Here is a 15993-nt window from a genome sequence, read left to right on the forward strand (position 1 = left end):
AGGGGCCCTTTAGAGTAGTGAGAGATCTTCACCCTGAAACCCACAGCATCCCTTTTCAGCAGGAAGTAGCTAAGAGAATACGCTATCCCCTTTTCCTTATTAATCAGGGTGAAGTCTCTCTCAGGGAGGAGTGATAGGGAATGGCAAAGGACACACTGACAAAGGAGATTAATCAGAACTGGCTTTGACAAGCATTGTCATAATTGGACGATTAAAACAGACATTCGGGGTGGGGGGAAGAAGAACGAACTGGGGAGGAGGGTAGAGAAAACAGAGCAACAATGAATGAATGAAAACCCAAAATCTCTATAAATGTTCATTAAAACTAATACAATTTAATAATAATTAAAAAAATTTACTGTGTGGAACAGCCTTTTCTTTCCTAATCTAATGTTATCATTCCAGCTTTTCTGTTTGTGCTGCTACTGATGTCCATGCACACTCAACTCCATGAAGACTATTTTAAAAATACACCAAGTAGGTCAAGGGTGACCTTAATTTCCTAGATGTTCTTCTGTAATATTTTGTTGCAATTTAAAAAAGAAATTGGTCATTAGGTTTAGTTATTTTATAATGACACTTGTGGGGTTTTTTTTCTTATATTTTATCATTAGATAGTTGATTAGATAAAAGGAAGAGGACATTTCTTTTTCATTTTACACACCCAAATGGACAGAATTCGATTAATGTTTTAATTATGCAAACTTCACTATTAATACAGTGCCCAGAGTACAACAGGTATTCATCTCTGTTGAATGAGCATATGAATTTCTACTGATGCGTTGGTATCATCAATCATGTTTTTAGTTGCATCCTAGACTCTATCTACTTGAGGTTCAAGTGAGATATCTTTGAAATCTTAAAATATTTAGAATAGAAAGGTGAAATAAATAGTTAAAGAATAATAGGTGGATGGAAGAATATATACAGGTTTGGACCTATATCAGCTATGTAATAAAATCTTTGTTGGTTTTAGAAAATAAATAACAGTAATTATGACACTAATTCCTTGATAAGCCTAAACTCATTGCCATTGAGTTTATTCCAATCCATGATGACACGACTCTCTGTCAGGAGTCTGAGTCTGTAAATCTTAATGGTCGCAGACCTTTCTCTCACAGTGTGGTTGGTGGATTCAAACTGTTGGTCTGTGAACTCACTACCAGGGCTCCTAGTTTCTTGGATATAAAAAAGTATATGTTAGAAAATAAATATATGATAAACTATGGATGAAGGAAGCCTATATATGGCTGTTTTATATTTTAGAGTGCTTTTATATGGGCGATGACATTATGCTTAAAAAGTAGCATGGTTCTGGAAGGACTGCTCTCTGGATTGGTAGTCTCCCCAATCACCTATGAATTTGAATCTAAGTTTTGGAAAGAATTTATAGTTCTCTCTTGCCACATATTGCTCCAGGTCAAGTTCTCCTTTATATTCCTTTTGTTACAGTAAATCGCTTTATAGAATAAAACTTTGATCATTTTTAGGCTTGTACTCTAAATGTCCCTTTGTCTTTTTGGAAAAAAAACCCCAAAACAACAAAAAACTATTTGAAAATCTTCTTCCTTGTAGAAACAGTTTTTCATCTTAGAATCTTGACTTAGCTCATGTAAATTTTACCTTAAAACATCTGGAAAAAATTTCCAGCATATTATTTAATGTATGACAAGATTCACTATCTATAGTCCATCTGCTCTGTATATGTGGTGAACGTCTTCACGTCTATGTGCTAAGTGTTGATAACTCTGTCTCCTGCTAATTATCACTCAGCCATGATGAAAAAAAGTGACGACTGTTTTAAACTTGTAGACATAGGTCCTATCAATCAATGTTAATCTGATTATTTAATTTACACCTTTTCATCACAGTAAGTATTTAGAATTAAAAGCTAGACATGTGTAATTATTATTTCCTCTTGCAGCATCCTTATACAAATATGAAACAATATTCTGAATGCTGCCTTCACAACAGAACCATGGAGGAAGCCTAGATGAGCAGTAAAGATGCTTTGGTAACATCACATTCCAAATGGTGAACATAGGATATGAATTTGTAGGTGGATAAATGATACACCCAAAGTTTTACAGCATAATGTCAGAATTGGGAAGGAAACCCATATTTTACTACTTCTAATTTTGCTTGCAATTTTTTTTTATTAAAACATGCCTTTTCTCAAGGTTTAGCAAATATAGGGGACCACTTACTTGGAGTCAGCTAAATGAAACTACTGTTGCTGTGTACCATTGAGTCGTAACTCACCCATAGCTGACCCTCTGGTGGGTTTTCAGAGGAAGTTAGTTAACTGCACAGGAGAGGATTGCCCATGCTCTCATTCAATAATTATTATTATTATCTCCTTAAAATTTTAGACTGGGAAGCACATAAACTTGTAAAATCCATAGGAATTGATTACTTTGGCAGTTTGGGTGGCATAGTGGGTAAGAGGCTGTCAACCCAAAGATAGGAGGTTTCACCAGCTGCTCCACAGATTTCTTTTTCTTTAAAATGATTTTATTTTATTATTTTTTGTGTGTACCATCAAATCGGTTCTGACTGGTACAGGAGGAGAGTGCCCCTCCTTCTGCAGCAGAACAACTGGTGGATTTGAACCATGTACCTCTGGGATTGCAGTGCAGCTTCTTGCCACTAGGCCACCAGAGCTCCCTTAGATTTCTTTTTATAACTGTATTTTAGAATTCTTATTGAAAAGTCATTGGGTTTTAAAATAATTTAAAATGTTCTTGTTGTATAACACTGAGTTGGAACTGAACCACAGTCAACTCTTCAGTGGGTTTTCAGAGGCAGTTAACCACCAGGAGGTGACTATTTTTCTCCTGCGGAGCAGCTGCTTTTCATAGTAAAATATTTCCATACAGGCAAGTGAAATAATATCATTCACACAGTACTTTATACTGAACTTTAATAATTCACACCAACTTTGAAGATTGCACTAATACTGTCATCTTCTGCATGTTAATAAGGAGGAAGCTCTGGTGAGTTAGTGATAAGGACTTGTGCTGCCAACCCAAAGGCACACGGTTTGAATCCACCAGCTGCTCTCAAATCACATCCTTAACTGTGATGCAGGATATATACATCATATATGTGTGTGTGTATATATATATATGTGTGTGTGTTTATATGTATATGTATGTTTGTGTACACACACACACACACACACACACACACACACACAGAGCCAACCAATATACAACTACATGGCCCAGATCTCATTACTGTTCACACCAACAGCTAATTCCTGCCGCAAGATGTTCTGCCTGCTATAACACTACCTTAATTAATCTTCTGACTCTACTTTCTACTTTCTGACTGCTACCCATCTCAAACCCTACATTTTATATGAGTCAAAACTCAAATCATAGCTAAACCCGAATCACAGCTAACCCTTCCGGGGTTTTTAAGGCTGTAAATTGCCCTTGACAAGTATTCTCATTTAGACCTCTGGGTTTTTTCCACTGTTAACATTAAAGATTTCAGTTGCTAAATATACATGTTTTTTGTATATTTTCTTCTAAATTTTTCATAGACACTTTTCCCTCCTAAATAAGCATACATTTCCTTAAGCTCTGGCTCTCAATCATCCATTCATTGTGGTATTCCTCCGTAATGGTCAGCACAGTCCTGAGAGATGGCTAATAAACTATCCCATACAAGCATATGACAGGTAATAAACACAGTAAATATTTTAATAAACTAAGATAAGCTATTTCAGGAAATTATAAAGTGGCAATATGAAACTATAAAAAGATACTGCTGAACAAAAAGAATTACCAATTTGCTGACCAAAATATCTTTTCATATAAAAGTTCCAAGTACTGAGCTATGCCCTTTTTTAATTTATAGAAAAGAATCCTTACATCATTAAAAAAGTCCTGGTTTTCCAATAGTTACAATGACTTACGCGTTTCATAAAATTGCTAGTGTTCTGCTTACACAGCATTGAAAACTGAGGATAGAGGTAACTGTGTTTATGTTTTAAAGGGGTTTTGTAAGTTATTCATGAGACTAAAGCCTTATTTCATTATTATCAAGGGAAATTACAAATAATTTAAAAGCCTCATGCACCTAATGGAGTTACATATTTATTTTTCAACTTTATTTATATTTTAATTGCTTATTTTTCATATTTGTGCCCAGATTATAATTTTTGCTTAGTATCCATAGTTGATGTCTATTGTGAATAAATGATAATGCTATTTAAAAACACCAATTAGTCTATGATCATAACACTCTGACTGTGCCCCATCTTGTCTCAAAGTAACAATTACTTCTTACTATATTAAAACATTACATTTTCCTACACAACAACTTTTAGAATTATAACAGTAAAATCCATAGTTGTATATTAACTGATAGGACAATATTTGAATGTTCATTAGATTAATAAGAAGGAACAACTGCCAAAGAATTACACTAAATATTATCTAAAGTTAAGCTTCCTCCAATCCACCTTTAATTATTTTATTTAAGTATATAAACAATTTAATGTTTTATTATTATATCTTTGGATTCATAAGTTCACCTTTTTATAGTTACTGGAGTTAATTAAAGACAGCTCTCAAGGGGAAAAACTACTGGCTGTGCTCTCACGGCTTCTCACACCTGTTAGTATCAATCAACCATGGTCAAAACTTGAGCTTTACGAAATTTGCAGAAATAAACACTCAACTTACCTCCAGTAGATGAGTATACCCACAAGAACCACTAGACAGATAAAAGTCAGGGCTGACACGATCACAAGGGGTATAACTGTCTTCTTCTTGGATTCCAAACCCTCAGCTAGACCAATACGAGACTCATGGCTACTATTACTGGCCTCTGTAGTCAGAGAAAATTGAGAGAGTTGATACATAAGCTCCAAGTATAGTCAGAATATCTTTCAAGTAATTAAGTGCAACCTTCATGTTGTTACTTACCTTAACAGCTTTTACTTTGGGATGCAAAGAACTTCTACATTTGCAAGTTAATTAATTTAGAGAAACCAAAGCTTAAAAAGTAAGGCAGAGCATCAAAGCTAAACTAAAACATCTCAACAGAGAAAACAGAGGTGCCCAGCAAGATGTAAGCATAATAGAGCCTTGAAAAGCTTGCTAAAGGGGTTTAGGAGAATGAAAACAACAAAACGATCACCTTTTCAAAGAAAATGATCAGGAAAAGCAATGCTACTTATTGACTCATCACACACTAACCTGAGTTTTAAAAATTTGGTTTTAATGGAGTTATTTTGAATTTTATATTTTTTCTAATTTTTCTCAAGACTCAAATTAGAAGAGTTAATTTCATGAAGACAGTAATGCAACAATAATCCTCTTTGTATTAGGTAATCCCTTCAATTGAGCTAGTCATTTCAATTCCAAATTTAGATTGATTTTAAATGTATTTGTGAACAGTCTTTTAAAATGCTTTTTTCTAGAAAAATACAAATACTCTTGTATGTGAACTGAAGAAACATGCAGATCTAAGAAATTCTTCTCATGTATACAAATATAAATAATGAAGAATCCCACATTTAGTCTTTGGGTTAATAGGAAAATATCACAGATGACTATTTTTTGTGAATACTTGGAAACAATGAGGCACTGGTGCTTTCAAAATCACTGTAACTGGAGATATTTTTCCAAATTTTTCAGTTTCAGAACTACATAGTGTCAATGGTCAGTAACAAACTTTGCTCTCTTCTCTGAAGTATGCTCAATGGGAAATCAACGTGACTGAATATTAGGACTGTTTCTAGCAGGATGAGATGGTCATCCTGTGAGCTCTTGGTCCTGTCTACTTGTAGGAATTCTGAAAGAACCACATTTAGGCAACACAGTAGTTGGTTCCTACAATTGGTACACTTAGAGGTTTTTCAACTGTGTATCTAATTGAGAGAGAAAGGCTCAATTTTACATACTTAAAAATAAGAAAATTGAAGGTAATATACATATATGAATATAGCACAAAAATCTAGTGGCAAAAAGTTAATATTGTAAATGATAGTTTTTCTAAGCTAGAACAATTAAAGAAAGCACCAAGAATTTAATCTGCTTATAAAGAAAATATGCTATAAGAATATAAACAATACCCAAATGTTAAAAAAATTATCTTAGAATTATGGATGTATTTTCTAGAGAAAAAAGTGCATTTAGAACTTTACATTTCAAAATGTGACTAGAATATGATAAACTGCACAAAAGAACTAGGCTGTAAATTCAAGTAATTCTGAGATGTTACTATGCTTGGAGAAAAAGTCAAAGCTTTTTTTTCCTTTTTTTCTTTTATGTTACTCAGACTTCCAGGTCATCACGCAATCCAGGGAGACATATCTGAAGGCTAAGTGGATTGACAGGTGCACTGAAATTTAGAAAAACTCCTTATACTAAGTGGTCTTCCTGGTGACCACATTTTTCCTTGTGATGCTATTGTTACCTAAATGGGAACTCTGTAATAAATAAAACAGCTCACTTTGTAGAGACTCTGGTACATAGTAATTTTGGTGGTGGTTGTTGTTGTTATGTGTTGTCGAATTGTTTGCCACTCCTGGAAGACGTGGGCAGAAGTCAGGCCAGGCAATAGAGAAGCGACTCCTGGCAATAGCTTCTGACACGCCTACAGGTACAAAGCCCCAAGGCGGAGCCAAAATCGGTTGGGAGGCACAGAGGGGAGACTGAGGGACACATAGTAATTAGATATGTTAATTACTCTTATTATCTACATTGGTGGTTATTAAAATATGTTTTCCAGAACCATTGCATCAGCATTACTTGCAACTTGATAGAAAGGATAATTCTTGGGCGGACTCTCAGTTCTACTGAACAAGCAATTTTTGTTTTAGTAAGCCCTGTAATATGTAAATAGGTGCACATACACACAGCTCTCTTATATATGTAATGCATACACAGAGATTACATATGAATTATCAAATAGGTGATACATATATAAGGCATCTGTAACAAAGTATATAATATGTACATCACATAAAGCGCACAATACATGAATATACATGACTGCACATATTGGCTTGTAAAATGGACTCAAGCTCTCTGAGCCATGTGACTTAATAAATAAAACCTTTTAAATGAAGAATCAGAATAATAATTCCATGATAATTATATTTTATGAAACCCGTTTTACAAAATGGAATGCCACATGAAATGTACATAATTAGTTGGTTCTTTCTGTAATGAGGAACATCTCACTATTTGATTCTGAATTAATTGAGATTTAAATATCTGTTGTGATGATGCAGCCATATGTGTGGACTATCTAAATTATAAAATAGGAATCATCAACTAGTAGACAATTAGAAATTAAAGAACTGAGATGAATATTTCAAATGTTTGGAGACTAAAACAGTATCATTTTGACATCACAATTAAAGCATTATATATATATATATACATACATATATATATGTATATATGCACAATATCATTCTTAAAATAAAAACAGTCTCTAAGAAACAAACACCAATAATACTTCCAGTCTCAGTTTTGCATTTTACTTCCTATGTAATCTGGATCAAATATTCTAGTATTTTTGTATCTCTGCTCTCTCTTTACTTGACAAATACCAACATTTTGCCTTATCTGTGTTACTTAGAGGAACACTTTTAGAACTTGTTTCATATTCTGGAATATAAATAGTAAGTTTTAAGTTTAAAATTTTCTATGAACTTGGTATGAACTACAGACTCATAACTGGCCCTCCAGTGGATTTTGACAGGAGGAGACTGCCCATAATTTTTCCTCAGAGCAGCTGATAGATTCCAACAACCTGTCTTTGGGTTGGCCGTTCAACTTCTTACCCATTCGGCCATTGGACCTACCTATGAACTCGGTAGAGGGGTATATTCAATGAATGGATAAAAGATAGGATTTTGTTTGCATGTTGTTATGTGCCATCGAGTCACCTGGGTCTCATAGCAACCTTATGTATATTAGCTCTGAAAGCTGCCCTATCTTGCACCAATCTTATCATATATTACAGACTTAATCCAATTGCTCCATTCACTGAATCAATCTACCTCATCCTGGGTCTTCCTGTCCTGTGCTACCCCTGTACCCTTCCAAGGATGATGTCCCTCACCAAGGATTGGTCCCTCCTGAACAGGTGCCCAAAGTTATGTGAGACGGAGCGTCAAAATCCTTGCCTCCGGAGAGCAAAGTGGTTTTACCCTCTCCAGGACAGTCCCTGGTATGTTAAACACTCTTCTCCAGCACCACAACATTTATTTGCATACACATTTCTAAAAACGGGTATAAATTTTGCTAATCTTATTAGTTCTTACTTGATTCATTACACGACTTGATGATATTGTATGTTATATTCTTATTGTTTTCTGTTCATCAGTGGGGAAACACACTCCTAGTAATACAATAAATCTAAACAGAGTGAAACTTACTAACATTTAGTCAACAATTCTAGGTTTATCATTTTACAATATATAAGGTCTTTTTCTCTAATGGCAAAAATCTAGCAAGAAGATATCAATAACATAACTACCTAGTAAAACAGAAAAATGGAAAAATTTCTGTTATTTTATCTAAAAAGTCTAACACGATAAAATAAAAACACACCCAATTATTATACTTGAGGGTGGATAGCAGTCATATGCCAAGTAGGAAATATAGTTACTTATTAATTATACACCTATAAATACTAGAGTTTGAATGTTTCAATTAGAATACAACAACAGATATCAAAGAAAATGAAGAAAACCTTCTACATCATATTGTACCATCTTTTAATTGCTGTGCACTAAAGGGAAATTAGGTAACTTATTCAAGAATGAATATAGCAAAGAAGAAAAATACCCCTGAAGAGACAAATAGCTATGCTCCGGATTTAAAAGATCCACTTTTATGAGGACAAGTTGTTACATCAGCCTATCTTTTTTAAAACTTGCTGTCAAAATTCAAATATATCCAATGCTAATTTTAAAGATTCTTAAAATAAAAGTCAAATTATCAAATTCTTGCATTCAATTCATTGAAATCCCTTAGTATTTCTACGTGCAATGTTGACTTTCCTTTTTCTTTCTTCTGACGTTTACAGCAAACATCTGTACTATATATGCTTCAAGTAAATTGTTCTAAGAAACATCTGGCTGACAAACCGATTTACATAAAGCACATTAACAAACGAAAGGCATTCCTATAGAAAACGTTCTCTTGTTTTTTTACATCTTGTCATACAATACCTACACCTACTATGCATATTAATACACAAATTTGTAACATCTTAGGAAGGAGTGTAAAAGCAGACACAGCAGAATGCATTTTGTTGGTAAACACTGCCCTCTTTAGGCAACCGGAAAGTAGTCATAGAACAAAATATTTCCTAGCTTATTACTGACTTTCACAATTTGGCAACAGAACTTGTGAATTTGAAAGCCCTCCGAGTGGATGTGGACCTGGAAATGATACCACGCCTTCCTGTGGGAGGAGTGATGGGGCGGTGCTCGTACCACATTACCATCAGATTTTGTAATTAATTTTATAGTTTCACAGACAACTTACATTTTAGAATCCAAGGGTGAAAAATTGAAACTATCATCTAAAAATAGCACACTTTAAGCTTGCCATCAAAAAAGCAGTGGAATCAAAATGCATTATACACATAAAATGGCTCCCACAGACACTAGGCATCTTGGAGAACATGAAATATCAACAATGAGTGAAAATCACCTTCCCTATTTTGGAGAGAAAGGAATTAAGGATGAGAATATGTTGTGTGATGATTTAAATGATTAAATCTTACTTTGAGAACTGAAAATTATTTGTTTCCTCTTTTTAGTTTTTTAAAAATGGGATGTGCTCTTTTTCCATAACTTTTCTACTTCACTTTCAGAGGATGGGAGAAAACCACCACCCCTGAGTCTATCTCTGATCTGTAACTAACCTGCCTCTGAAACGTTGAACACCTCTGACTGCTCACTAGCAAGAGACGGTGTTGAGGACTCTGGGGATCCGAGGGTTATTTCAGAGTCTCCTGTCTCCAGGACCCCGTCGGCATCTCTCTCATTCCCATCGGGGAAAGTGAAATCTGTGGACGTCTCGTTATCACTGAGGCTCTCGGAGGTGCTCTGCCCTGACCCACTCTCTTCATCGCTGGCCAGGATGGACCAATATTTGGATTTGGGGCTGAGAGGAAGCAGGGATCTACTGGTCTGAGTGTTGTTTTCCTCCTTTGCATCACTGTGCTTTGGGGGCGGTGCTTTTGCTGGTGGCGCTCTGCCAGGACCTCTGTCTGTGCCAGTCTGACTGTCTGAGGCTCCACCTGTGACCTTCTTCTCTTCGTCAGCATTCTCAGACGGTCGATGTGAGATCGCTTTATCCTGATCCGTAAGACTGCTGTCCTGGCTGTCTAACTCATTCATGACCTTTTCCTGTGACTCTCTATCAGATGAGCAGGACATACACGTATGTATGAATAAGCCATCTCTACCTCTGCCATCACCATCATCATCCTCACCCTCATCATCAACCCCTTCCACATCATATCCTCCATCATCATCGTCATCACCTTCACCTACTAAATCAGCATAGGAACTGGCAGTGTGAGTCAGTTCAGAAGAGGCTTGAGAAGGAAATGGCAATGTGGTTGGGCTTAGGGACCCATCCTGGTTTGGAGAAATGGATGTAGTGGAAACATACACATGTCCAGAATGCTCAGCAGATACACGGGCATCTGAATCAATTGTTGGAATACCAGCAAATGGCCCGGTAGTCACAGAACTTTTGGTGGAGGAGGAGACATCATCGTCATGTTCAAGCTTACTGAATGGTGTGACTGGCAAGACGTCCACAGGTAACACAGGAGTGGCTACTGCACGCCTTTCCTGAGAGGGAAAGTTAAGGCTAAGTGTCAAACTGGCAGTTTGAAACAACTCATCATTACTGGACCATGGAGGTACCTCTTGCTGGGGACTTTCGCTGTCAGGCAAAACTGGTTCGAAGGGTTTCTTACTGGCATAAGAAACGGCCACACCTTGAAGGGAAGCCGGCTGCGCACTGGAAGTAGGTGAAACATCAAGAGCTGGCACCTCTGTGGAGTGCAGCACGTTTTGACTCAAAGCAGACCCTGATGCCATGAGCGGCAACGCTGTAGAGCTAATTCGATCAACCTTAGGGGCCTCGACCGATATTGGATCACTAGGTACTGCCGGGAGAGCTGATTTAAGCAAGGTGTCCCCATCAGAAACCCGGGAAGGAGTCTGCAGTGTTTCAGTATTAAAAGCAGCTGAGGCCTCGTAAAATAAGAGCTGTGTCGAAGGAGATAAGATTTCAGGAGAAGCAGGATCAGAGAGCACTGGCTCTGAGGCTGCACTAAGAATAGGTCTAAGTAAAGTGTCCACCAAGGCTTGAGACAGAACATGTGTAGGCTGAGTGGCGAAGGTATTTTCAGGAGCAGAGACCTTAGTGGTGGGATAATCGAGGGGCTCTGGGATCAGGCCCTTTGTGCTCGAAAGGAAAACAGGAGTTTCTTGCAAAGACACATTCAGTGTATTGAGATTAGCAGACAGGACCGAGCTTTCAGAACGCAACACCATCTCACCGAAAGGAGGAACTGACAGTTCAGTCTCATTTCCATGTATCACGTCACTTTTAGGAGGCGGCTTATTAGCATCACCAAACACAGATGTTGCATATGTAAATTCAGCCACAGAAACAGGTGAAGAAATGTTAAGGACTAGGAGACCATCTGTGTCAGGTAAAAGCAATTCACTACCCGAGGAGCCCCCAGACCACTCCACATCGTCAGTGAGCGCACGGGTGGGCTGCAGCAGGACTGCAGTGGGGGCTATGAGCGAAGACGTGGGCATCAGCACATGACTAGGGCTGTTCAATAAGAAAGCCTGCTGAGACACCTCAACAGACTCAGGCCCCGGTGCTGCAGAAGCATGAGGCCCAGCGGAGCTGTGCTGGGAGCCCTCGCTACTGGCTAAGACATGAGACAGTTCAGGCCCTGGAGAACGTGCATGCATCATGACATCAGCGCTGCCTGGTTCCACTTGTGAAAACATGAGGGTTTGATAAAGGACACCAGCTTCGCGACCCAACTCCACGGTCTCTGAAGCAGCACGAGCAGAGGTCTGATGTGCTGCCACATCAGGGTACTGAGCAAGGCTGGGCTCTACTAACGCATCACCCCCGGCCACCGGCAGAGATGCATGCGGGGACACCTGAGCACTGTCAAGAGCTGCAGTCACTTGCGGAAGGCCCTGAGAAGCTGTGTACAGACGGCGAGACAAGTCACTACTGAAGGAAGCAGAGGAAGACGGAAGCAGAGGTGCACCCTCATAGGAAGACAGGATGGAGTCAAGTGACACATCAACACTGGGAAATACAGGCGTAGCATGCAAGGCCGAATCACTACTCGAAGCAGCGGGGGTGGTGTTGAGGGTCTGATTGTCAAGCAACAAGGGGGTAACTAGAGGGAGGACTTCACTACTGTAGGAAGGCTGAGGAGGAGTCTCACCATTGAACACCGGTTGGGTTGTCTGCGGGAGAACCACGTTGACAGTGGGGACCGAATCGCGCTGTCCTGAGGATGGAGTAAAAGCATGAGGTGTGACTTCAGTTGGCAAGGAGGCCCAGGTCGAATAATGTGGCATCTCTGTATCTGTGACTGAGGGAATCTGCGACCCCAGGGGGCCCAGGGAGAAGGGCTCAGTTGTCTTTTCAGATTCATCAACATCTGTCTCAGAGTAATTAGTCAGGAAAAAGTGGTCTCTCCCAGATCCCACATCAGGCTCTATGGTCCCATCTGTTGTGCTAGGGAACCACAGGCTCCTGTCAAGGGAAGGATCCTTTACAGACTCTTCCACACCCGATGACACTGAGTCTTCTGAAGCATTCCTCATAGGGTCTGGCATGAGGATATCATCTGTGATTGTCTCTGGGTTTTCTGATGAAAATATGTACCCATGAAATAAGTTCTCAGAGGTGAAAGGTATGACAGAAGTTGCAGGGCTAGAGCCAGAAGAATCATCAACTCCCATATCGAGTTTGAAATTGGGCAAGGAGCTCTCTTCCCCACTGATATCAGTCGATAGCTCTGGCGAGTCCGTGGTAGAGACCGTATCTACAGGCTCTGCTCTCTCAGACACATTCATCTGTGGAAATCTAAGAGCGGTTTTAGAGCCATCATTTAAAGAGGCTGAAGTACCTTCCACAGTGTGAGGTGGGTGTCTGGTCACAGATTGCGAGGTTAAGGAAGCATCTTTTTCTTGGACGACCGTGTGGGATGTAGAAGCTAAAAATGTGTTGGGGACATCACCCGTGGCAGAATATTCGCTCCCTCTTGTCGGGGATCGGTTAGTCTCAGCCTCTCCAAACTTAGTCCCTCCTCGGTTGTAGTTGGTTGTGGTGGGGATCTGCGGCTCCTTTTTCCTTATTTGGTTGATTGCACTATCTTTACCAGGATTCATGGCAGTATCTTCATCACTCTCTTGCCTCTCCTTTAAAAAACAAACACAAGTTAATGGCTTACAAGGAAATAAGAGAAAAACTTCATCTTAATAGCACTATCCTATACTTCCGTATAGTCTGACTCTTCCCTGCCATGATTTTGGGAGTTTTTCCTACTCATAAGGTACCATCCCACAGATGCCACCTCTGTTTTTATTACCTTTACTATTCACTTTGTAAATAAATAATTGCACTTAAGAAAACCCTTTTCTTTATAGCTGCCTTTTATTTTAATGCCATAAAAGGAAGTAATTAAATTAATAGGCTTATAGGAAGGCATTTTGTAGTACTTACTTTTGAGAATGAAATTTAACACGCTACTTATTTTCTTGGTTTTATGTTTCTTTGTTTAGTTCATCTGGCAGCAAGCTAAATAACAATTAGCTACTTATAATATGAAATGGCAATGCAATGATCTCAAAGACCAGAGTAATTTGCATATTCAGGCTAATTAATGGCATTTATTCAGAAGAAGCTATAATTCTCCCGTTACTCTAAGGAAAACTAGGAAAAGAAGAGACTTTGCTTCCCTTCATTTATTTTCCACGTTAACATTTAGGCAGACATTTTAAAGGGACTTTGTAAAAATAAGTTTAAGGTTTCTTGTAAAAGAAAAGAGTAAACGTATACTTCCTTCTAATGCTCTCTATTCGAGCATATGCTAAACTTTATAAAACTCAGATCTCTCTAAAAACCTGATCAACTCCTCAGAAGAACGCTCACTCATATACCAATTTAACAGACAATATCAAGGAATTGATGAGCTCGCATGTTAGGCAGCATCCATTCATTAATTCTATCACATGGGTATAATCTCTAAAACGTTAGGCAACAAACTACCATTTTTAAAAAATTCATTTGCTTGTGGCACTTCTTTTAGAAACCGTGGCAACAGTAGGTAACTATGACAGAATTCAGTACTAGACAGTACGGGTGCAGTTACTTAATGCTTAAAATAGACAGGTGGTTTTGGCCGTGGACCATGGTGGCAATGTATGGCAATAAAAGCCTGCATTTCCTTGACGAGACTGGTGATAAGACTATGGGGGGAAAAAGGTGTTTCTGATATGGACTCAGAAAGAAATGGGAGAATCCTCTAGAGAAAGTGAAGAAAAGACAATCTTTTGTGAAGGGACCAAGCTATCAGCCTTTCCATTGCTGTGGGAACCACTGAAGCCAACAGCAATGTCTTCTAAATGTGTGTCAATTGCTTTAATTTATAATTTTCAAGGGTGCGGGGGGGTGGGGGAGGATACCCTGCCAGCACATTTATTATTAAGAGTAAAACCTGTTTGCTTGCCGAACCTAAACCATTGCTTCAGTAGTCCACAACAACACAAAACATATCACAACAATGCTCTAGGCAACATATGTTTCATTAAGCATAACGCAATACGATATGACTAAACATAAGATTATCTATTCTTTCTGCATCGATACAGATGGAGACTTTACTGTCTTTTTTTAAAAAAGTCAATCTTTTTCTACAGTAGCAAAGAACCTGCATGAGTTTTGCTTGGGTTTTTTTTTTTCCTCCCCTTGATTGTTTTGTGGGAAGCAGAACTTATAAAGGATAGAACTGGATATTTACCTGAGATTTCACAGCAAGACTGTAAAACTGTGGCTCTGTTTATCCTTGCTGCTTATAATAAGAAACGGGGGAAGAAGGGAGAGGGTTTGGGGGGGAAGGTATGCTGATAAAGTAACAGCACATTTGGGCTTGTTGTTCTTGTTATGTGCCATCGAGTTGCTTTCGACTCATAGTGACCTGATTTATGCACAATAGCCCAGAACTCTGTCCTATTCTAAGCTAATCTCACTGTCTCTGACACACCTGCCCCCATTACCACAGTCCTGTGTCAATCCATCTCATTTCTGCTTAGATTGTAATTAATAAAAGTTACATAACTTTCTATTTTAAAAGTGGAGATGTTAAAATTATTAGGTCTTTCTTAAATATCCATTTACCTGGAGAAACAGATACAAACATATAAAAAGAATTGCTTAACATAAATAATCTAATTATATGTGGAAATAATATATAGACTTTTTATTTTGACTCATTTATTATCAATATCTAAATCAATGCTTAAATGATTGACAAATAAAGTAGCTATGTTAAGACTTGGTCAAATAACATTTTAATCCTTTAGAAAAGTCTGAACATTAAAAAAGATCTTTAGTTTTAGTGAATAAGTATAGCTATTTCAAAAGTTTATTATTTTGTTTATTGTCACTAAACCCCTTGCAGCTTTTTGGTATTTTGTGTTGTATTAATCTGAGTGTCTTCCAATTTGTTCATAAAATAATCATGTATATAAAAAACATGGCTGTTTATAAAGTTCCACAATGCACCCCAAAAATATTAAGTGTAAGAATGGTTATGATACCTTGGTAATTTCTTCAGTTCCAGGAAAGAGGTCAAATTCTACAAAATTAAAAACAGAATCATTAAAATTTTCATTCAATACTTCAGTTCTACATGCTTGCCTTTAGCTGAAAAGAGGAAAAA

General features: G+C 37.9%; 1 protein-coding gene across 1 annotated transcript in view; it reads right to left on the bottom strand.

Annotated features, from left to right (window-relative positions):
• PTPRZ1 (protein tyrosine phosphatase, receptor-type, Z polypeptide 1) overlaps positions 1-15993 on the bottom strand; it is a 158262-nt gene that overhangs the window by 42626 nt on the left and 99643 nt on the right. Inside the window, exons 11-13 of the mRNA XM_006901805.1 lie at positions 15872-15909; positions 9910-13471; positions 4698-4842 (exon numbers count right to left, since the gene is read on the bottom strand). Of these exons, the coding sequence (XP_006901867.1) occupies positions 4698-4842; positions 9910-13471; positions 15872-15909 (3745 nt within the window). The remainder of the gene's footprint in view (positions 1-4697; positions 4843-9909; positions 13472-15871; positions 15910-15993) is intronic.

Source organism: Elephantulus edwardii, unplaced genomic scaffold, assembly GCF_000299155.1.
Source record: "Elephantulus edwardii isolate Elephantulus edwardi_28Jun2011 unplaced genomic scaffold, EleEdw1.0 scaffold00345, whole genome shotgun sequence".
NCBI classification, from domain to species: domain Eukaryota; kingdom Metazoa; phylum Chordata; class Mammalia; order Macroscelidea; family Macroscelididae; genus Elephantulus; species Elephantulus edwardii.